We start from the raw sequence: 23,792 nt of genomic DNA, 5'->3' as shown, positions 1-23,792 counted from the left end.
CACCCAAACACATTGTACTCAAACTGTCAAATGCCAAGGAGAAAGTTCTGAAAGCTGCAAGAGAAAAGCAAGAAGTTACATTCAAGGGAATTCCAATAAGTGATGATTCCTCATCAGAAACCATGGATGCAAGGAAGCAGTGGTTTGAAATATTTAAAGAAAACAATTGCCAAACAAGATTTTTTTATCTGGCAAGACTGTCTTTCAAAAATGAGGGAGAGATTAAGACATTCTCAGATAAACAAAAGCCAAGGAAATTTGTTACCACTAGGTCTGCCCTATAAGCAATGCTAAAGGAGTTCTTCAGATTGAAAGGAAAGGCCACTAGAGAGTTGATCAAAGCAACATGAAGAAGTAAAAACCTCCAGTAAAGGAAATCATGTGGGTAATTATAAATGCCAATGCTATTATATTGTAGTTTTTGGTATGTAACTCCATTTTTTTTTGGTTCTTACAGGTTCTAAAATGCAATTGCATAAAAAGTAATGATAAATTTATGGTTTGGGTCATACAATGCAAAGAGGTGTAATTTGTAAGGAGTACAAGAAAAAAGTGGGGGGATAGAGGGGTATAGGAATAGTGTATATGTATGCTATTCAGGTTAAGTTGGTATCAAATCAAATGTGATTGTTATAGATTTAGGATGTTAAATTTAAACCCCATGGTAACCATAAAGGAAATATATGAAGAATATATACAGAAAGAAATGGGAAGGAACTGAAAATGGTACAATAGAAAAAAATCAAATAAATATGAAAATTGACATTAATGGAAGAATTGAAGGTCAAAAACCTATAAAGCTTACATAAACTAAATAGCAAAAGGACAGAAGAAATAAATGCATTATCATAGTTTATTTAGATGTAAATAGTTTCAAACCACCAATCAAAAGATGGAGATTGGCAGAATGGATATAAAAGCATGGCACAACTATATGCTGTTTACAAGAGATCTTTCTGATTTTAAAACTCGTTACAAAGTTAGAGCAATCAAAACAGTAGGGTACCAGCACGAAGACAGACAAACCAATGGAATTGAACTGAGAGTTCAGAAATAAACCCTCACTTTGTAGGCCAACTGATTTTTTTTTTTTTATGTCTTCTTTTTCAATCTCTAGTTTGCATTAATTGTATTTTCCCCCCAATCCCACCCTATTTTTAACACCTTGCAATGTTGACATTCATTTGTTCTACCTCATGTAAAAACATATTTATATCTTTTATTACAATCGTGGAGCACCCTAGGCTTCACTGAGTTATACAGTCCCAGTCTTTATCTTTCGTCTTTCGTTCTGGGGTCCCACAAGCTCCTAACCTTCTGTCTTTCAACCATACTCGCAGTCATCTTTGTTCAGTGTACTTACATTGCTGTGCTACTATCTCCCAAAATTGTTTTCCAAACCTCTCACTCCTGTCTTTTCCTTTCTGTCTGGAGTGCTTCCTTTAGTGTTTCCTTTTCACAGACTCTGTCATTGTCTGTTGGAGAATATTTTAAGCTCTCTTTCATATTTGAAGGATAGTTTTGCCAGATATAGGATTCTTGGTTGGTGGTTTTTCTCTTTCAGTATCTTAAATATATCACACCACTTCCTTCTTGCCCCCGTAGTTTCTACTGAGAAATCCGCAGTCTTATCGAGCTTCCTTTGTATGTGATGGATCACTTTTCTCTTGCTGCTTTCAGGATTCTTTCTTTATCTTTGACGTTTGATAATCTGATTATTAAGTGTCTTGGCATAGGCCTATTCAGATCTATTCTGTTTGGGGTACGCTGCACTTCTTAGATCCATGACTTTATGTCTTTCATAAGAGATGGGAAATTTTCATTGATTATTTCCTCTATTATTGCTTCTGCCCCTCTTCCTTTCTCTTCTTCTTCTGGGACACCAGTGACACATACATTCCTGCATTTCGTTTTGTCCTTAAGTTCCCGGACATGTTGCTCATAGTTTTCCATTCTTTTCTCTATCTGTTCTTTTGTGTGTAGGCTTTCAGTTGTGTTGTTCTCCAGTTCCTGAGTGTTTTCTTCTGTCTCTTGAGATCTGCTATTGTATGTTTACATTGTGTCTTTCATCCTTGTGTTGTGCCTTTCATTTCCATAGATTCTGCCAGTTGTTTTTTCGAACTTTTGATTTCTTCCTTTTGTATGCCCAGTGTTTTCATTATATGCTTCATCTCTTTTGCCATATCTTCCCTAAACTTTTTGAATTGATTTAGTATTAGTTGTTTAAATTCCTGTATCTCAGTTGAAGTGTAAGTTTGTTCCTTTGACTGGGCCATAACATTGGTTTTATTAGTGTAGGTTGTAGTTTTCTATTGTCTAGGCATCTGATTTCCTTGGTTAACCCAATCATGTTTTCTCAGACCAGAACAGGCTCAGGTCTCAGCAGGAGGCAACAGTATCACGTCTCCCTGAGGGTGTGTCTTAGAAGATTAGTACACCCTGTGAGGCTTCGTCACTGTGCTTTTCCGCCCAGCAGGTGGCTCCTGTCAGCCTGTAGCTCCAGACTGGTGTAAGGAGGTATGGCCTGTGACTGTTTTCCCCCAGGCTCTGGGGTCTGGTTCTGAATGAAAGGTGGGTAGTAGAGCTTGGCACCACCTTCTTCCTCTTAGGGAAAATACACCCCCTAGGGCGAGGTCATTTACATTTGAATAGACTCTCTACCTGTGCTATTTCCTCCCTCGTCTGGTCAAAGCACTGGGAACTGAAAATGGCTGAGCCTTTCTCCACTGGGCCAAAAAAGGGACAGAAAGCCCGCTTCAGGGCCAGTCCACAGCCACCCTCTGGCTCTTCAAGGTCAGTCGTCACCAAAAGCTTCTATCTGCTTGTTGGGGATTCGTATCTTGTATTGAACAGTCCATGTTTATTAATTAAAACCCCAATTGGAGCTCAGCTGAGCTATATTCACTTGCTCAGAGACTGCTGCTCTCTAGCACCACGAGGCTTTACAGTTTGGACCATAGCAGGAGGGGGTGCCTGGCTTGGATCAGCAGTTTTTACTTACAGATTTTATGCTGTGATCTCGGGCATTCCTCCCAATTCAGGTTGGTGTATGATGAGTGGACAGTCACATTTTTCCCCATGCAGTTATTCCAGATTATTTACTAGTTGTTCCTGGTTGTTTATTAGTCGTTCAAGGGGGACAAACTAGCTTTCACTCCTCTCTATGCTGCCATCTTCTTCCATCTGGCCAACTGATTTTTGAAAAAGGTGTCAAGTCCACTCAATGGGGAAAGAATAGCCTTTTCAACAAATGGTGCTGGGAAAACTGGAAATCCATATGCAAAAAGAAGGAAGGTGGACTCCTACCTCACACTATATACAAAAATCAACTCAAAAAACGGATTAAATCCTAAATATAAGAACCAAAACTATAAAAATTCCTAGAAGAAAACACAAGGAAGCTGCTTCAGGACCTTGGTTAGGCAGTGATTTCTTAGGCTTTCACTCAAAGCACAAGCAACAAAAGAAAAAGTAGATAAATGGGTCTTCATCAAAATTTAAAACTTTTCTGCATCAAAGTTCTTCATCATGAAAGTAAAAAGACAGCTACATAATGGAGGAAATATTTGGGAACCACATATCCAATAAGGGTTTATTATTCAGAATATATAAAGAATCCTACAACTCAACAGCAAAAAGACAACCAACCAATTAAAACACAGGCAAAAGACATGAATAGACATTTCCCCAAAGAAGGTCTACAAATAGCCAAAAAGCACATGAAAAGATGCTCAACATTGTTAGTCAGTAGGGAAATACAAACCAAAACTGCAATGAAATACCATTTCATAACCACTAGAATGGCTCCTATTAAAAAAAAAAAAAAAACTGGAAAATAAGTGTTGGAGAGGATGCGGAGTAATAGGAACCCTTGTTCATTGTTGCTGGCAATGTAAAAGGGTGCAGCCACTGTGGAAGACAGTCTGGCAGTTCCTCAGAAAGTTAAATATAGAATTACCATATGACCCAACAATCTCGCTTCTATGGTACATACCCAAAAGAATTGAAAGCCAGGCCTCAAATAGATATTGCACACCGATATTCATAGCAACATATTCACAATTGCTTAAAGACAGAAGCAACCCAAGTGTCCATCAACCAATGAACAGATAAACAAAATATGGTACATGCACACAATGGACTTATTCAGCCATAAAAGGGAATGAAGTTCTGATATGTGCAACCACATGGACGAACCTTGATGACATCACATTGCGTAAAATAAGCCAGACACGAGAGGACAAATATTGCATGATCTCACTGATATGAAACAATTAGAATAAGCAAATTCATAGAGTCAGAAGCTAGAATACAGGTTACCAGGGGCCAGGGTGGGAATAGGGGATGGAGAGTTCATGCTTAATTGGTACAGAGATTCTGTTTGGGGTGATGGAAAAATGTTTGTAATGGATGGTGGTGATGGTAGCACAACATATGAATGTAATTAACAACACTGAATTATATATTTGAATGTGGTTGAAAGGGGAAATTTGGGGTTGTATATATGTTACGTGAATAAAAATTTTTAAAAAAATCGTAGGTCTGAACAACACAAACTGAACCTCAGTGTAAGCTATGGACACTAGTTGATAGTATAATTATAGTAATATTGTTTCATCAATTGTAACAACAATACCACATTAATGCAAAGTGTTAATAGGGAAAAGTGTGGGGTGGGGGAGTAGGGACATATGAGAACTTTCTTTTCTGCTTGATTTTTCTGTAAACCTACAACTTCTGTAATATAATTAAAAAAAAAGTCTTGGTGATTCCTAGACAAACCTGTCCTTTAACATTATCCATTTAAAAAGGATACTTTCTAGGGTAGGGCTAACTGTTCTTTTTTTTTTTTTTTTTTTCAAAAAAAGGCTGCATAGAAACTTAAAGCTCATGTGCAAAGGGAAGCCCATGTTTCCTATAAAGCCTGGTTGGCAGCCCAAATTATACTGATCACTCTGAGAACAGCCCCGGGGCAGGTAGTGACCAGTCAGTAACCTCAGTTACGGGAAGAACAAGAATATATGTGGCTAACCCCAGGCACTTTGCCCCCTCTCCAGCAATACTAACTAAATTTCTCTTGGAAATCTGATAATCCCTGGTGTGGGGTCATTTTCTGTGAAATTATTACCTGTTTCTCAGAATGCAGGTGATAAAAAGGATTGCCCACCTGCTTCCGTGGCCCACCTCCTCTACTTCCTCCATAAAGCTGACCCTGTTCTCTCATCACCCTGTTTCCCATCCACCAAAAAGAACCCTGGAAGGGACTGGAAGGGAAAGAAAGTGGGGCCTGTGGCCCTTTTCTCCTCCATCCTGCCTTAACAGCAGTGCCCCTGGCTGACCACCCAGACCCCATTCTGTACTCTCCCACCACCTTTCTAACGGTCTTTGGGTGGTTCATGGTCTTTGAGAGTCACCCCACAACCACTGATGCCTGTGGCACACCCCAATAACTGCCCTTCCGAAAGCAGCGTAACAGTAACTGAAAGAAAGAGGATGTTCTGCCCAGGCCGGGGTGGGCTAGGTGTGCAAATGCTGTTGTGTTCTCTGAATTTGCAAATCACGCTTTGGTAGCCAAGAGAACCACATGCTTTGTGGCCGTGGTGCAGCCACCATTTTTTGTAGCATCAGAGAAGCCTTCATTTCTCAATATTCCATTTTCTGCATAGGATTAATGATAAAATCATGGAGAGCAGTGACTTCCACCCAGTTGAAGGTTAGTGTTCATGACACTGATGTGTGAGGTTCTGTGTTCCATGACTAATCCCTCAGAGCATTCCAGTCTATGGACAGTCACCTCTTGCGCAGTGACATATATTTTATGGCCCTCATAATGGGCATGACGTTGATTTGTCCAATCTCTTCTTTATATTTGGCAAACAAACCACATAAATGGTAGATTTCTTTACCGTCAGTGTGTCACAGGAAAAAAAACTGAGGTCATCCATTATAAATGTCATGTCTTCCTTTGCAAAACAACCCTATTGTGTCATATCAGTGTGTTGTCAAAAACAAGTTTCAAAAAAAATTTATCACTTGCATTTTCAAATTCACTGGCCCATTTTAGAGAATTCTTACAGAATTATAGAAAGCAATCATCTGAAGAAACTGTCGCTGAAAATATATTCATGTCACTATTTCAATGCTACATACTAACTCAAGACTAGAAAGGAAATTTTTAAAAACTAGATGAGATTCCCTATTCCTTTTTTGTTGTGGTTGAATATATACTAAGCATAGACAGGATGTTAATTAAAATACAGAAATCATAAACTTAAAGCCTTAGATTATCCAATGAATCAATCTTTGGTTATACTGGTTATAAATCAGGTTTATTTGGGAAAGCTGTAATAATTACATTTAAATTTTAACCCATTTTTAGAATGCAGAGTATGTTTTGAATCAGGGTTTCTCAATCTCAGCACTGTTGACATTTGGGCCATATTATTCTTTGTTGGGGAGGCTGTTCTGTGCTTTGTAGAATATTTAGCATCTCTGGCTTTGCCCACTAGTTGCCAGTAGCACACACCGCAATCGTGACAACCAAAAATGTCTCCCGGCTTTGTCAATGACCCCTGGGAAACAAAATCACCCGTGGTCAAAACCCACTGCTTCAAACCAATAGAATGTTAATAATGCACAGAGTAGTGTCAAATATCATCTGTGCTAAGCCTCGGAAGACCCATTTTGTAATATCTGTCTGACAGCTTACAAAGCAAAGGCTGTATTTTTATTAAAAACTCATGGGCAGAGTGACCTCCGAAAGGTCAAGAGAAACTTAGAAAAATATAAGTCAGTCATTTCTGGAAAAAATGACTTAATCATTGCAACGATGTGTTTCATATGTAAAGTGTACGCTTTCATGAGTTGTCATCACTCTCTTTCCTTATTCATTAGCCTGATTTTGTGGCAATGTGTGGATTCTAACTAGTACCTTTAAAGACTTCTTGGTGTTTTCAGCAGGAATAGGCACAAAAATGAACTTGCAAATTAGAGCACTATTAGTTATACATGTAAACATCTATTAAATGTTGTCTTTTGCTTGTCAAGCTCTCTGTTAAGGATTTCATGTGTGTTTGGTGGTTACTCAATCCTCACCGTGACCTGATGGGGTCAGTAATAATATGCCCATTTTATAAATGAGGAAGATGAGGCACAGAGAGATAAAGTGATTTGCCAAAGATCAAACAGCTAGTAAGTGATGGAACTGGGATTTAAACCCAGATCTATTCAGTTCCAAAGCTGGCTGCCTTCCACTCTGCCACACTTGGCATCCAACAGTGAAAACGTTTCCTCTTTCAGTCTGTTGGTTTAGCCCCATGGACATTCTGTTTATGACTGATGAATAATTTTTTTTTCTTTTAGATCATAATGCTGAGCTCAGTACCTGAATTACATGGTTACATTGATAAATCACAACTGACTGAGGATCTTGGAGGAACCCTGGATTATTGCCACACCAGGTGGCTGTGTCACCGCACAGTGAGTTGGTTTGGGGTTTTTGTTGTGTTGTTATTGTGGGGTTGGGGGGTGGGCAGTGACTGTGGGTTGTAGTTCTTATAAATTTGTAGGTAATCCAACAGAATTCATTTGCACGACGATGCTGCCTTTTCCAGAGCATGTTCGCATTAACAGAAGTTTTATTCCCCGAGAATGAGGAGATGGTCTCAGTGGACCTTAGTCATCTTAAAGAAATAACATGAGTAATAAGTTTGGGAGTGGCTTTCTCTGGGCTTAGAGACTAAAAAAAAAGAAAAACACCAAAAACTTGTGTTGTGGTTTGTGGCGCTTGCACGTCTCATAACAAGGAGAGAGACCTCAAGCGCAGAATGACTGCAGGTTATGAAAATTTATTTAGAGTGTGCATGGTGTGTTTCTGAAGGAGTCATGAGGTCAGGAAACCCATGGTGAAGGTATTTATCTGTAAACATGGTATCAGCCAGGTTCGCGTTGAAAGCTGCCCCTCTTTCTAGAAAATCACTCGTGTCTGTCCTGTCTGCCGACGAGGGACAGTTACAGCGTGGGTGTCCGCTTTCACAGCGGTGGGAGGGCTCGGTGTGTGCAAGGCTTTGTGATCGTGTTCTCCCTCTTCCAAAGGCTATCGAAAGTTTCGCCCTCATGGTTAAGCAGACAGCTCAGATGCTTCAGTCCTTCGGGACCGAACTGGCCGAAACAGAATTACCCAATGACGTCCCATCCACGAGCTCGGTGCTGTCAGCACACACGGAGAAGAAGGGCAAGATGAAGGTACGTGAGGCTCCTGCGGGCTGGGGCTGGGGGACTGAGGGTGGAAAGCATGAGTCTCTCCTCTATAAGAAATGCTGGAATTAAAAAAAGAGTCAGTGTTGAATCAGGTAAACTGAGAATGTAAGCAGGTCTCAAAGATGCCTTTGATGGTAATTAGCTGGGTAACTTCCAAGATGAGAATTAAGATGTGTTGCTTTAGAAAAACATGTGCAGCATAAATGAATCTTATAAAATGCAGGCTGCAATCCATATGCATGGATTGGCATCAAGTAAGCCATTAGTAAATCCCAGTGTCCTTGAGTAATTTATGGGGTCTGAATAAAGTGAAGCATGAAGGGCAGCTTTTCTCTAAATGAGCTCAGTTAGCTGTCTGTACGATAAAGTCCTCTATCTGGATGTTTCTGTTGCTCAGCAGAACAAAGACAGGATTTCTACCCCTGGTTTCTTAGAAGACAAGTAGGCAGTAATGTGGTGGACTGACTGGAAGGTTGAAATTCCTGTTTATAAAATATTTACTTTACTTGCACATTTACCATCTCTTTCTGGGATGAATATATTTTGAGGAAAATATGCTCCTTGAAGGCATTGCACCCCTTCCCGCAGCTTGAGCATGGTCAGCTCTAAAGCAGCATTTCCTGCAACCTCAGGGGAACGTGCCCCTCTCTCTGCCAAGTGGGCCACTATTCTCCTTTAAAACAGCCTTTTGCTCCAAACAGTGAGAAATGGCCACAGAGCAGAGGCATCTAGGAGGTCTGGTTTCCTGTCACTTTCTTACCTTATCCCGTCACCCCCAAGTGACCTGTAACCCTAGCTCTGCCAGTGGTAGCAAACAGAGTGAGCGTTCTCCCCAGCACTGCCCAGTTAACTGGAAACCTTTGGCAGAAGCAGAGAACCACAATCTAACTATCAGAACGTCTTTCCTTCCCAGTTTTCAAATGAAATATTCAAGAGCGCTGTCAGCATGGAAGAGATTTAAGAAGAAACCACTTTGTTCAGTTTTGTTTCTACTTTGCCCATCATCACATATCTTCCACTCTTTATTGGTTTAGTCACCGTCCCCTTTCAGGGTGAAATACCTAACAAAGTCTAACCATTGGCCCTCACCTGAACTGTGGATCTCTGAGACCTGGTGAGGGGCTTTGGAACAAGAGGTTCCCTGTGTTCTTTCCGCAGGAGGATTTGAAATTAGCGCTGAAAGAAGGACACACCCTCCTGGAGAGCATCCGGGAGCCGCTGGTCAGGAACCCAGAGCACAGCCTGAATCAGGATCAGCTGGACAATCAGACCACGGTGCAGAGGTGAGAGGCACCGGGCCTCCCTGCTCGGGCTGCTTTGCTTTCTGTTCAAGGCATGGCGAGTGTCCCGGGCAAGCAGCCTCGAGGAAACTAAGAGGCCATCGGCTGGGGCAACTCTGGGTAAAAGAAAAAGCAACAGACTGCAGCAGGCGACCCCACTCCTAATCTAGGCTCTTTGGGACCTTGGGCAGTCACTTTGCTTCTCTGAACCTCAGTTTCCTCATCTTTAAAATGAAGCAAGGAGATCTCAGGCTCCTTGCTGCTCCAATATTCCAGGGCTCTCAGAAATGCCGAAATACGTTTTCCTAAATCCCGAAGAGAGCAGCTTTTCTAGATAGGAAGGTTCATAGTGCAAAACACTTTTTTCGAAAGCCTAAAGTAGGTATTGAAGGCAGAATAGTGATAATGTGAGCATCTTAGACTTTTATAGCTGTGGCATTAAGAATGCTTGCCTGCCTCTCATCCCAACCAGGTAGCAAGGCCCTAGGTTTCTATTTACAGATAAGGAAACAACTTGAGATTCTCTTTCAATGCCAGCCTCTTGCTTTGAAGTGTGATCTTTTACTTTTCATTGTGAAAGATATAATCTGTTGATTTCTCCCTTGTGTTTCTAGCTGTGTTACAGAAAACAGGGCACAATCCTCATAAGGTTAAGTAACGGTATCTAATATTTTATCGTGCTTTGAAATGTTCCAAACCCCACGTGCCTTCTCTTATCTTTTCCTCACAGGGACTAGATGAGATGATACATACTGGATATTTAGCACAATGTGTGGGCTACTTGGTACCTGTGAGTGATGACAAAGGAATTTTGGCAATAGCTAGTTTACTGCTTATTCTTCTCCCCAGAACCTTAGTTATGAATAATAAGTCCAAACCTTTGCCATCTTGACCTTTTAAAAAATTAATAAACTTGGTGCAACTCTGCCAGCTGCCAAGTGGTTTGCTGCAAGCCTGCATCATAGCACAGGAGGGAGAGAAAACCAGAAGGGAAGCAGATAGCCCGTTATTTTGTCTAAAAAATGTCTCTCCTTCTCACATTGATTGGCCCTAAAGATCATCTCCATGCTTGCAAAATGTTATGATTCAGTGCATAGAATACAAGTAGGGGAGGGTCGTGGAAAGGCTTGCAGGAGAAACCAAGCGTCGTGATGAGGTTGAACACCCTGCTTCACGCTGGAACCGCTGATTCTAGGCACAAGTCCTCTGCGTGTTACTCCCGATGCCCCTGGGAGACAGTCTCTCCCACGCAGTAAACATAATCGTCCTTTTCTTAGGCTCCTGGCCCAGCTGAATGAAACCGAGGCTGCTTTTGATGACTTTTGGGCCAAGCATCAGCAGAAACTCGAGCAGTGTCTGCAGCTCCGGCACTTTGAGCAGAATTTTCGGGAGGTGAGTGGGCCAGGGCATTGAGAAGTAGCTGAGTGGTCTGGTTGTGGGAAGTGTGTGCCATGTTATTCCCGTATCAATGCTCGGATCCCAACACCGAGAGCTGAATTATACAAGTAACTTGAGTTTAATGGGCAGAATAGTCTGTTAGCCACATGGAACCTGCAGGCTTAAGCTGGGCTAAACCTTGAAGCATATGATGTGATGAGTATATCACTATAGATAAAAGTCTGTACAATTCTGTTTATTGGTATTTACTTATTTCTGCGTTATTTTTGAATTAGCCAGGGAGCCTTTGTTCTCACTTTCTATTTATTTGCATGTTCTTTTATTCAACATACATTTATCAAATGCCTACTTTGGGCCCGGCATGGAGCTCTGGGTATACAAAAATAAAAGATGCAGTCCTGCCCTGGATTCAGTATGATAAGGGCGATAGTAGAAGTGATGAGAATCATTGTGCTGAATCGTCAGAGACGGCCAAAACATCGGAAGCCTGTTAATCAATTATTCATCCAAATAACTAGAAGGAGACTTTCCTCCAAGTCTAGCCCGGGTGCTAAGCACTGCAGACCACAGACAGTAACCCTTTTCCTAACTTCAGGAAAAACCTCTAACCAAGGTGGAGAAAAAAATAAATACATAAGAAATAAAACCATGAGAATTCAATGATAGGAAAACTGTTAGAAGACAGCAAAATTCTCAGGGGATCTGAGGGCTTTTCTTACTGTCTTCAAATTCTAATACTTCTCAAGGAGCACTGAATTGTTACTTTTTGGAAAACATGGAATTTAGTTCAGCACCACTTACTGAGTGCTGTTAAGGTGCTCCAGAAATCCAGATGGAAATAGTCTCCCTGCCCTCAGGCAGCCTGTGATCAAGCAGCTAAGTGCAACCTCATGGAATAAGTGCCGCCCTCATGGCCTGAGCAAATCCCATAGAAGCAGGGAGAGAATAAGAATTAGTAACTCATTTCTGTGGGGATTGAGGAAGGCCTTACAGAGCAGGTGACTTTTTCAATTAAAAATTTTTTTAGAAATAATTGTAGATTCACATGCCGTTGTAAGGAATACTACAAAGAGGTCTTGGGTATCTTTTACCCAGTTTCCCCCAATGATAAAATCTTGCAAAACTATAGATCAACCTCCCTTCCAGGATATTGACATTGATATGGTCAAGATACAGGGCATTTTTCGTCACAAGGATAGTTCAAGTTGCCCTTTTATAGCCACAACTACTTCCCTTCTTTCCCCACCCTCTCCTTAACCCCTGGCAACCACTAATCTGTTCTCCATTTCTCTAATTTTGATATGTCAAGAATGTTACATAAGTGGGTTCATACGGGACATAACCCATTGGGATTGGCTTTTTTCATTCAGCATAATTCTCTGGAGATTCATCCAGATTGTTGATGTATCAATAGTCCGTTCCTTTTTATCCTGAGATGTATTCCATGGTAAGTATGTGCCACATTTTGTTCAACCACTTGCCCATTGAAGGTCATCCAGGCTGTTTCCAGTTTTTTGCTGCCACAAATAAAGCTGCTGTAAGCATTCATGTTAAGGTTTTTCTGTGAACACATTTTCATTTCTCTGGGATAAATGCTCTGTGCAATTGCTGGGTCATGTGATAGTTGCATGTGTAGTTTTTAAGAAACTGCCAAACTGTTTTCAGAGTGCTTATGCCATTTTACGTTCCCACCAGCAATGCATGAGCAACCCAGTTTCTCTGCATCCTCGCCAGCATTTGATATTGTCACTGTTTTTTTATCATTCTAATAGTTGTGGTTTTAATTGCATTTTCCTAAGGGCTAATGATATTGAACATCTTTCCATGTCAGTCATTTACGTATCCTCTTTGGTAAATATCTCTTCATGTGTTTTGCCCATTTTCTAATTGGATTTTTTTTTTTACTGTTGAGTTTTGAAAGTTCTTTATATATTCTAGATACTAGCCCTTTGATAGATAAGTAGTTTACAAATATTTTCTCCTAGTCTGTAGCTTGTTTCTTCGTTCTCTTAACTAGGTCTTTCATAGCACAAAAGTTTTTAATTTTGTTCAAGTTCAGCTTATCAGTTTTCCCTGTTAAGCTTCATGCTTTTGGTGTCAATCATAAGAACTCTCTGCCTAGTTCTAGATCCCAACTATTTTCTCCTACGTTTTTTTCTAAAAGTTTTATAGTTTAACTTTACATTTAAATCCATGATCTATTTTGAGTTGATTTTTGTATGAGGTGTGGGGCTTAAGTTGTGGTTCATTTTTTGTCTCTGGACTTGCTCCAGCAGCATTTGCTGAAAAGGCTACCCTTTCTCCGTTGAATTGCTTGCACCTTTGTCAATTATCAGTTCAAAGTATTTGTATGGGTCTATTTCTGTATTCTCTATTCTGTTCCGTTGATGTGTGTGTCTACCCCTCAGTAGCCTTGATTACTGTAGCTGTACGACCAGTCTTGAAATCAGGTAAACTATTTCTTCCCATTTTATCCTTCTTTTTCAAAATGGTTTTAGCTATTCTAGTTCCTTTACCTTTCCACACAAATTTTAAAATAATATTGTCTAAATCAACAAAAAATATTGTTAGGGTTTTGAATAGAAATTACATTAAACCTCTATGTCAATTTAAAGAGACTTGGCCTCTTTATTATGCTTGAATAATCAAACCCTTGAACACTGTATGTCTCTCCATTTATTTATATTTCCTTTTATTTCTCTCATAAGCACACAAGTTCTTTACATGTTTTATTTTATTTACACCCAAGTATTTCATTTTTTGAGCATTTATAAGCGTTATTGTATTTCAGTTTTGGTGTCCATGTATTCATGACTATATAGAGAATTACAATTGATTTTTGTCTAGTTATCTTGTCTCCTGCAACTTTGCTGAACTCACTTTTAATAGTTCTAAGAGGATTGGGTGTTTTTTAGAGTCCTTGGGATTTTATATATAGACAATCAAGTCATCTTCAAATAGGACAGTTTTATATCTTCCTTTTTGATCAGTATGCCATTTATTCCATTTCTTACCTTATTGCATAGGCCAGAACTGCCAACCCTGTGCTCCCTCTGAAACCTGCAGGGGAGAATCCTTGTTTGCCTCTTCCAGCTTTTCGGTGATTTGCCGACAATCCTTGGCATTCCTTGGCTTGCAGACGCAGCATTTCAACCTCTGCCTCCAACGTCACCTGGTGTTCTCCCCTCATGTCTGTGTGTCCCTGTGTCCAAATTTACTCTTCCTATAAGGACAACAGTCATATTGAATTATTCACACACACACACACCCAGTGCAGCGTTATCTTAACTATTCACATCTTCAGAGACCGTATTTCCAATAAGGTCACAATTCATGAGACCAGGATTTAGGGCTTCAGCACATCTTTTTGGAGGACAGAGTTCAACAGGTAGGTTGTCTTCCCATTCTTTCATCTCAGGATGTCTTGATTTTCCCTCGGTTCCTGAGGGATATTTTTCCTTGGTATAGGATTCTGGGTGGACAGTTCTTTTCTTTCAACACTTGAACAATATTGTGCCACTTCCTTCTGGCCTCCGTGGTTTCTGGTGAGAAATCTGCTGTCATTTGAATTGTTTTCCCCTAAGGTAAGGCATTCTTTTTCTCTGGCTTCTTTAAAGATTTTTTTCTTTGTCTTTAGTTTTCAGAAGTTAAATTGGCATGGATTTTTGGGGGGTTTATCCTGTTTGGGGTTCATTCATCTTCTGAGATCTGTAAATTTATGTCTCATTCCAAATTTGGGAAATTTCCGGCCATTATTTCTTCAAGCACTTTTTCAGTCTCACCATCTCCTTCCAGGACTCTGATGAAGCAGATATTAGATCTTTTTGTTATAGTCTTACAGATCCCTGAGGCTTTTTTTTTTTTTCAGTCTATTTTCTATCTGTTGTTTAGACTGGATGATTTCTATTTTTCTATCTTCTAGTTCACTGATTCTTTTCTCTGCCCCCTCCATTCTGTTGTTCAGCCCTTCTGTGCTTTTTATTTCAGTCATTGTATTTGTCAGTTCTAAAATTTCCCTTTTATTCTTCTTTATGTCTACTATTTCTTTGCTGAGGCTTTCTATTTTTTTCATTTGTTTTAAGCATTTTCATAGTTGCTCATTGAAGCATTTTTATTATAACTTTTTAAATCTTTATCAGATAATTCTAACATCTTGTTGTCTCAGTGTTGGCATCTATTGATTGTCTGCTTTCACTCAGTTTGAGATCTTCCTGGTTCTTGATATAAGTGGGTTTTTAATTATAATTTTGACATTTTCACGTTATGTTATGAGACTCTGAATCCTATATAAGCCTCCTGGTTTAGTTGACTTTCTTTGACGTTGCTCCATCAGGATAAAGGAGAGGCATTTCTTTGTTATGGTAGAATCCAGGTTCCTACTCGGCCTCCATTGACCCAAGGTGGGGGCTCCTCATTACAGCTGGGTGGCATTGGGAGTTCTGGCTCCCCATGTGGTCTCCACTGACACTGCAGTGGTGGTGGCCTTGTGACCACTCACAGTGTTTGTAGTCCTGACTTTCTACAGGGTCCGCCTGATACCATCCAGCAGAGAGGCAGAGGGGTGTCTGTCCTACCAGGAAGGGTTGGAAATCCAGAGTCCCCATATTGTCTCCACTGATACTCCTGGGCAGTGATCTCATTCTGCTGGTGAGGTGCAAGTCTTGACCCCTCCCGTGACCTCTTCTAACACCATCCATTGGGGGAGGAGGGACCCCTTATAGCCTCCTGAGTGTTGAAGTCCAGGCTCTCTACTGGCCTTTGTTGCTGTGGGTAGAGGTGGGGCTGCAGTTGTTTCTGTGATGTTAGGCTGGAGTTGAGGAGTCATTGTCCAAATGTTTTCTGTCTTGCTAGGCTGCCCCTTTCCTGGTCCTTTGGCTAAAAAGAGCAGGCTTTAGTTGGGACATTTTTGTCTGTGCTTGTCGGCATTTCCAGATCTCCTGCTTCTTCAGTTCTAAGTCTGGGATATATGAACAAAAAACAAAACACACACGCATATACACACATACAACTCACCACCATGTCGTTTCTCAGGCCCTGAGATCTGTAGCTGGTCTGCCTTCTCCTCTCTGCCTATTAGAGTTTACTTATGTTTGTTGTACATGTAACAAACAAGGAATTTAGTTGTACTTAGCAGGAGGTGTAAAGTGTGTCTACTCCATCTTCCTAGAAGTGCAAGTCTCATCAGGTGACATTTGAAATTGGCTTTGATGGATAAATAGTGTTTTATGCATCAGAGAACATTCCAGGCAATAGGAGCCCACAGCGTGAGCCAAGACATTGTGCTCTCAGAGCAGAGCTTGTTTGTAGAGCAGCAAGGAGTTCTGGGTGTCCGGAGCACAAAGCACGGAGAGGGCAGGACAGAGACCAAGGCTAGGGTGGTGAGTTGAAGTCAGAATGTTAGCAGGCCTGAAGGCACAAATTAACAAATTGAAATTTAAAGAGTATAGCTTTTCCTGTAGGCAGTAGGGAGTCCTGGAAGTTTAAGGGAGAAAAGAGAGTAAAGGTTGAAACTTACACGGAGCCTTGCAAGTTTAGGGAACAGGTGGTAGAGAGGGAGAGCATTTCCTGTAAGGAAAATGGTCTGGAAAAAAGCACAAATGGCATTTAGGGGACAATGTGGACTCACTGCCTGAGCATCCCGGAGGGGAGAAGTAGGAAGGAAGACGAGAGTAATGTAATACTCAGGTCATGAAGATTCTTCAACTCCAGGCTCAGAAAGTTGGGAACTCTAAGAAAGTTTCTTTCCCCAACAGAAAAATGTCATTGTGCAGGCACTGGGGGGAAATATATTGGAATGGAGTCAGAAAAAATAAAAAACAGTGATAATATGAAACTTTGTATCACTTGATTTGTCCTCTTTTATGTTATTCAGAAAATAATCACAAATAATAATCAGCCTCTGCCTTTGTAGCAGAAAGTTTTTGTTCATACACATTGTGTTCTAGTTTGCTAACGCTGCCGGAATGCGAAACACCAGAGATGGACTGACTTTTATAAAGGGGGTTTATTTGGTTACAAAGTTACAGTCTTAAGCCCATAGAGTGTCCAAGGTAAGTCATCAACAATCAGGTACCTTCGCTGGAGGATGGCCAATGGTGTCCGGAAAACCTCTATTAGCTGGGAAGGCACGTGGCTGGCATCTGCTCCAGGGTTCTGGTTTCAAAATGGCTTTCTCTCGGCATGTTCCTCTCTAGGCTGCAGTTCCTCGAAAATGTCACTCTTAGTTGCGCTTGGGGTATTTGTCCTCTCTTAGCTTCTCCGGAGCAAGAATCTGCTTTCAATGGCCGTCTTCAAAATGTCTCTCATCTGCAGCTCATGTGCTTTCTTCAAAGTGTCCCTCTTGTCTGTAGCTCCTCTTCAAAATGTCACTCACAGCTGCACTGAGTTCCCTCTGCCCATCAGCCATTTATATGGCTCCACTGATCAAGGCCTACCCTGAATGGGTGGGGCCGTACCTCCATGGAAATATCTCATCAGAGTTATCACCTACAGTTGGGTGGGGCACATTTCCATGCAAATCTAATTAGCACCAAAATGTCTGCCTCACAAGACTACATCAAAGAATATGGCCTTTTCTGGGGGACATAATACATTCAAACCAGCACACATTGTTTTCTTGACAATGAATTGAGTTCCAATTCCCCAAAGCACCCATCTTTTAGCCATAAACTATACGGAATGTCTCCATGGAGGTCCATGAGTCATTATATAATATAGATTTGAACTTTTTGCTCAGAGCATCTTGAGTAATGATTTTGATAAACAAGATTGGATAACATTTGTTGGAACTATTAGGGAGAGTAACATTTTTTACTTGAGTTTTTCATAATACTGCAAACTACAGAAAAAAATTTATTTTATTGATGATTTTTAGATATGCATATGAAAATGAAGATGGAAAGCTCTAATATCCTACATTCATATGAAATTAAGAAACATAGAGAATAAGGAATTATTAGGGATATTTTTAGTTGGGGAAATTGGAAGAAGACTTTAATCTCACTGAGAAGTAGAACTGAATTGGCCTCAAGAAAGATGGAAACAAATGTCACATTTGGGGGAAAAACAAAAAGCCAGCTGACAAACTTTTTCGTATTATTTGTGTTTATGTTTATTTTTTGAAATGCTTATTCATCACATCCATCCTAAGCAAAACAAACCATGTCAATATCATGGCCTGATGGGAGAACAAACTCTTGATTTAATTGGAGACTTCTGTTACCGTTTTGAAATTTTTTTCCCTCTCGGAGAGCAGTGAAGTGAATCCATGTGCAAAATAAGCTTATGCTAAGCTCCGGCCTTTAAACCTCAACAGCTGAAAGACGTATGAAGTGTTTGGACCCTGTACACTTTCGAAGGAGGCTGAGGCAGTCTTTGGGATGAAGTACATGAAATCTGGCAGCCATCAGAGCTCCTTTGGGGGCACAGATATAAAGCCATCCCTGTCAGACACCCCTGCCTCGGTCTAAATAAAAGGACCCTAGAAGATTTCCCTAGAGAAAAGAATCTGAGTCCATCCCAGTGGCACTGAATTTAATTCTCAAGGACTTTAACTGTTACTGGGGGCAGAAGAAGTTAAACATCATGATCAGTCTGAATATGACTGAGAAATCACACAAGAAATTCTCCAAGTAGATTCTCCCAACATCTTTAGTAAGTCCAAACAAAAACACCTCAGTTAATCCAAAAGGACTGTGGGCCCAGAATTTTCACTTGGTTCTTTCCTCTGTCCTCTGCAGTCTCATTAATCATTGCATTTTAACAGCAAATCATTGCCAAATCCCCCTCAGTGTGAATTTATTATCCTGGCTCTCCTGGCACAAAACATGAGGAAAATAAAACAGAGTGATGGGATAGAGAGGGCCAGGGGGATTCCCATAGGTGGGGTTCTCGGTGAGCCTCTGTGAACACTTGTAGTAAATTTTTTTTTTTTTTTAATCATCATTTTATTGAGATATATTCACATACCACGCAGTCATACAAAACAAATTGTACTTTCGATTGTTTACAGTACCATTACATAGTTGTACATTCATCACCTAAATCAATCCCTGACACCTTCATTAGCACACACACAAAAATAACAAGAATAATAATTAGAGTGAAAAAGAGCAGTTGAAGTAAAAAAGAACACTATGTACCTTTGTCTGTTTGTTTGCTTCCCCTACTTTTCTACACATCCATCCATAAACTAGACAAAGTGGAGTTTGGTCCTTATGGCATTCCCAATCCCACTGTCACCCCTCATAAGCTACATTTTTATACAACTGTCTTCGAGATTCATGGGTTCTGGGTTGTAGTTTAATAGTTTCAGGTATCCACCACCAGCTACCCCAATTCTTTAGAACCTAAAAAAGGTTGTCTAAAGTGTGCGTAAGAGTGCCCACCAGAGTGATCTCTCGGCTCGTTTTGGAATCTCTCTGCCACTGAAGCTTATTTCATTTCCTTTCACATCCCCCTTTTGGTCAAGAAGATGTTCTCCATCCCACGATGCCGGGTCTACATTCCTCCCCGGGAGTCATATTCCACGTTGCCAGGGAGATTCACTTCCCTGGGTGTCTGATCCCACGTAGGGGGGAGGGCAGTGATTTCACCTTTCAAGTTGGCTTAGCCAGAGAGAGAGGGCCACTTCTGAGCAACAAAGAGGCATTCAGGAGGAGACTCTTAGGCACAAATACAGGGAGGCCTAGCCTCTCCTTTGCAGCAACCGTCTTCCCAAGGGTAAAACTTATGGTAGAGGGCTCAACCCATCAAACCACCAGTCCCCTATGTCTGTGGTCATGTTAGCAACCATGGAGGGTGGGGTAGGCGAATACCCCTGCATTCTCCACAGGCTCCTCAAGGGGGCACTACATCTTTTTTTTTTTTTTTTCCCTTGTTTGTCTTTTTTCTTTTTTTTTTTTTTTTTTTTTTTTAACTTTCCCTTCTTTTTTTCAAATCACCTGTATGAAAAAAAAAGTTAAAAAGAAAACAAACATACAATAAAAGAACATTTCAAAGAGACCATAGCAAGGGAGTAAGAAAAAGACAACTAACCTAAGATAACTGCTTAACTTCCAACATGTTCCTACTTTACCCCAAGAAAGTTACATAATATAGCAACATTTCAGTGAACTTGTTCCTACTACATCCATCAGAAATTAACAGACCATAGTCATTTCTGGGCATCCCCAGAACGTTAAATAGCTTATCTGTTCTTCTTGGATTATTGTTCCCCCTTCCTTAATTGCTCTCTACTGCTAGTTCCCCTACATTCTACATTATAAACCATTTGTTTTACATTTTTCAAAGTTCACATTAGTGGTAGCATATAATATTTCTCTTTTTGTGCCTGGCTTATTTCGCTCAGCATTATGTCTTCAAGGTTCATCCATGTTGTCATATGTTTCACCAGATCGTTCCTTCTTACTGCCGCGTAGTATTCCATCGTGTGTATATACCACATTTTATTTATCCACTCATCTGTTGAAGGACATTTGGGTTGTTTCCATCTCTTGGCAATTGTGAATAATGCTGCTATGAACATTGGCGTGCAGATATCTGTTCGTGTCACTGCTTTCCGATCTTCCGGGTATATACCGAGGAGTGCAATCGCTGGATCGAATGGTAGCTCTATATCTAGTTTTCTAAGGAACTGCCAGACTGACTTCCAGAGTGGCTGAACCATTATACAGTCCCACCAACAATGAATAAGAGTTCCAATTTCTCCACATCCCCTCCAGCATTTGTAGTTTCCTGTTTGTTTAATGGCAGCCATTCTAACCGGTGTTAGATGGTATCTCATTGTGGTCTTAATTTGCATCTCTCTAATAGCTAGTGAAGCTGAACATTTTTTCATGTGTTTCTTGGCCATTTGTATTTCCTCTTCAGAGAACTGTCTTTTCATATCTTTTGCCCATCTTATAATTGGGCTGTCTGTACTATTGTCATTGAGTTGTAGGATTTCTTTGTATATGCAAGATATCAGTCTTTTGTCAGATACATGGTTTCCAAAAATTTTTTCCCATTGAGTTGGCTGCCTCTTTACCTTTTTGAGAAATTCCTTTGAGGTGCAGAAACTTCTAAGCTTGAGGAGTTCCCATTTATCTATTTTCTCTTTTGTTGCTTGTGCTTTGGGTGTAAAGTCTAGGAAGTGGCCTCCTAATACAAGGTCTTGAAGATGTTTTCCTACATTATCTTCTAGGAGTTTTATGGTACTTTCTTTTATATTGAGATCTTTGGTCCATTTTGAGTTAATTTTTGTGTAGGGGGTGAGGTAGGGGTCCTCTTTCATTCTTTTGGATATGGATATCCAACTCTCCCAGCCCCATTTGTTGAAAAGACCATTATGGCTCAGTTCGGTGACTTTGGGGGCCTTATCAAAGATCAGTCGGCCATAGATCTGAGGGTCTATCTCTGAGTTCTCAATTCGATTCCATTGATCTATATGTCTATCTTTGTGCCAGTACCATGCTGTTTTGGCAACTGTGGCTTTATAATAAGCTTCAAAGTCAGGGAGTGTAAGTCCTCCCACTTCGTTTTTCTTTTTTAGAGTGTCTTTAGCAATTCGAGGCATCTTCCCTTTCCAAATAAATTTGATAACTAGCTTTTCCAAGTCTGCAAAGTAGGTTGTTGGAATTTTGATTGGGATTGCATTGAATCTGTAGATGAGTTTGGGTAGAATTGACATCTTAATGACATTTAGCCTTCCTATCCATGAACATGGAATATTTTTCCATCTTTTAAGGTCCCCTTCTATTTCTTTTAGTAGAGTTATGTAGTTTTCTTTGTATAGGTCTTTTACATCTTTGGTTAAGTTTATTCCTAGGTACTTGATTTTTTTAGTTGCTATTGAAAATGGTATCTTTTTCTTGAGTGTCTCTTCAGTTTGTTCATTTCTAGCATATAGAAACATTACTGACTTATGTGCATTAATCTTGTATCCCGCTACTTTGCTAAATTTGTTTATTAGCTCTAGTAGGTGTATCGTTGATTTCTCAGGGTTTTCTAGATATAAGATCATATCATCTGCAAACAATGACAGTTTTACTTCTTCTTTTCCAATTTGGGTGCCTTTTATTTCTTTGTCTTGCCGGATTGCCCTGGCTAGCACTTCCAGCACAATGTTGAATAACAGTGGTGACAGCGGGCATCCTTGTCTTGTTCCTGATCTTAGAGGGAAGGCTTTCAGTCTCTCACCATTGAGTACTATGCTGGCTGTGGGTTTTTCATATATGCTCTTTATCATGTTGAGGAAGTTTCCTTCAATTCCTACCTTTTGAAGTGTTTTTATCAAAAATGGATGTTGGATTTTGTCAAATGCTTTTCAGCATCTATTGAGATGATCAATTGATTTTTCCCTTTCGAGTTTTTAATGTGTTGTAATACATTGATTGTTTTTCTTATGTTGAACCATCCTTGCATGCCTGGAATGAACCCCACTTGGTCATGGTGTATGATTTTTTTAATGTGTCTTTGGATTCGATTTGCAAGTATTTTGTTGAGGATTTTTGCATCTATATTCATTAGGGAAATTGGCCGGTAGTTTTCCTTTTTTGTAGCATCTTTGCCTGGTTTTGGTATTAGATTGATGTTAGCTTCATAAAATGAGTTAGGTAGTGTTTCCATTTTTTTCAATGTTTTGAAAGAGTTTGAGTAAGATTGGTGTCAGTTCTTTCTGGAAAGTTTGGTAGAATTCCCCTGTGAAGCCATCTGGCCCTGGGCATTTATTTGTGGGAAGATTTTTGATGACTGATTGGATCTCTTTGCTTGTGATGGGTTGGTTGAGGTCTTCTATTTCTTCTCTGGTCAGTCTAGGTTGTTCATATGTTTCCAGGAAATTGTCCATTTCTTCTACATTATCCAGTTTGTTGCCATACAGTTGTTCATAATATCCTCTTATAATTTTTTTAATTTCTTCAGGATCTGCAGTTATGTCACCTTTTTCATTCATTATTTTGTTTATATGTGTCTTCTCTCTTTTTGATTTTGTCAGTCTAGCTAGGGGCTTGTCAATCTTGTTGATCTTCTCAAAGAACCAACTTTTGGTGATATTTATCCTTTCTATTGTTTTTTTGTTCTCTATGTCATTTATTTCTGCTTTAATCCTTGTTATTTCTTTTCTTCTACTTGGTTTAGGATTGGTTTGCTGTTCATTTTCTAGCTTCTTCAGTTGATCCATTAGTTCTTTGATTTTGGCTCTTTCTTCCTTTTTAATATATGCGTTTAGTGCTATAAATTTCCCCCTTAGCACTGCTTTTGCTGCATCCCATAGGTTTTGGTATGTTGTGTTCTCATTTTCATTCGTCTCTATATATTTAGCAATTTCTCTTGCTATTTCTTCTTTAACCCACTGATTGTTTAGGAGTGTGTTGTTTAACCTCCAGGTATTTGTGAATTTTCTAAGTCTCTGATGGTTATTGACTTCTAATTGTATTCCATTGTGGTCAGAGAATGTGCTTTGAATAATTTCAATCTTTTTAAATTTATTGAGGCTTGTTTTATGTCCCAGCATATGATCTATTCTGGAGAAAGTTCCGTGAGCACTAGAAAAGTATGTGTATCCTGGTGATTTGGGATGTAATGTCCTGTAGATGTCTGTTAAATCTAATTCATTTATCAGATTGTTTAGGTTTTCAATTTCCTTATTGGTCTTCTGTCTGGTTGATCTATCTATAGGAGAGAGTGATGTGTTGAAGTCTCCCACAATTATTGTGGAAACATCAATTGCTTCCTTTAGTTTTGCCAATGTTTCTCTCATGTATTTTGTGGCACCTTGATTGGGTGCATAGACATTTACGATTGTTATTTCTTCTTGCTGAATTGCCCCTTTTATTAGTATGTAGTGGCCTTCTTTGTCTCTCAAAACATCCCTGC

The 23,792-nt window shown here is 40.0% G+C and overlaps 1 protein-coding gene across 14 annotated transcripts in view; it reads left to right on the top strand.

Annotated features, from left to right (window-relative positions):
* Positions 1-23,792, top strand: part of MCF2L (MCF.2 cell line derived transforming sequence like) — a 334,795-nt gene that overhangs the window by 276,762 nt on the left and 34,241 nt on the right. For all 14 annotated transcript variants that reach the window (XM_037799621.1, XM_037799618.1, XM_037799615.1 and 11 more), the window contains 4 exons: positions 7,363-7,479; positions 8,095-8,244; positions 9,418-9,542; positions 10,817-10,931. In XM_037799621.1, the coding sequence (XP_037655549.1) occupies positions 7,363-7,479; positions 8,095-8,244; positions 9,418-9,542; positions 10,817-10,931 (507 nt within the window). The remainder of the gene's footprint in view (positions 1-7,362; positions 7,480-8,094; positions 8,245-9,417; positions 9,543-10,816; positions 10,932-23,792) is intronic.

This window comes from Choloepus didactylus, chromosome 12 (genome assembly GCF_015220235.1).
Source record: "Choloepus didactylus isolate mChoDid1 chromosome 12, mChoDid1.pri, whole genome shotgun sequence".
In the NCBI taxonomy this organism is placed as follows: domain Eukaryota; kingdom Metazoa; phylum Chordata; class Mammalia; order Pilosa; family Megalonychidae; genus Choloepus; species Choloepus didactylus.
The sequence above is the reverse complement of the archived record's forward strand: the minus strand, read 5'-3'. Positions and strand labels throughout refer to the sequence as shown.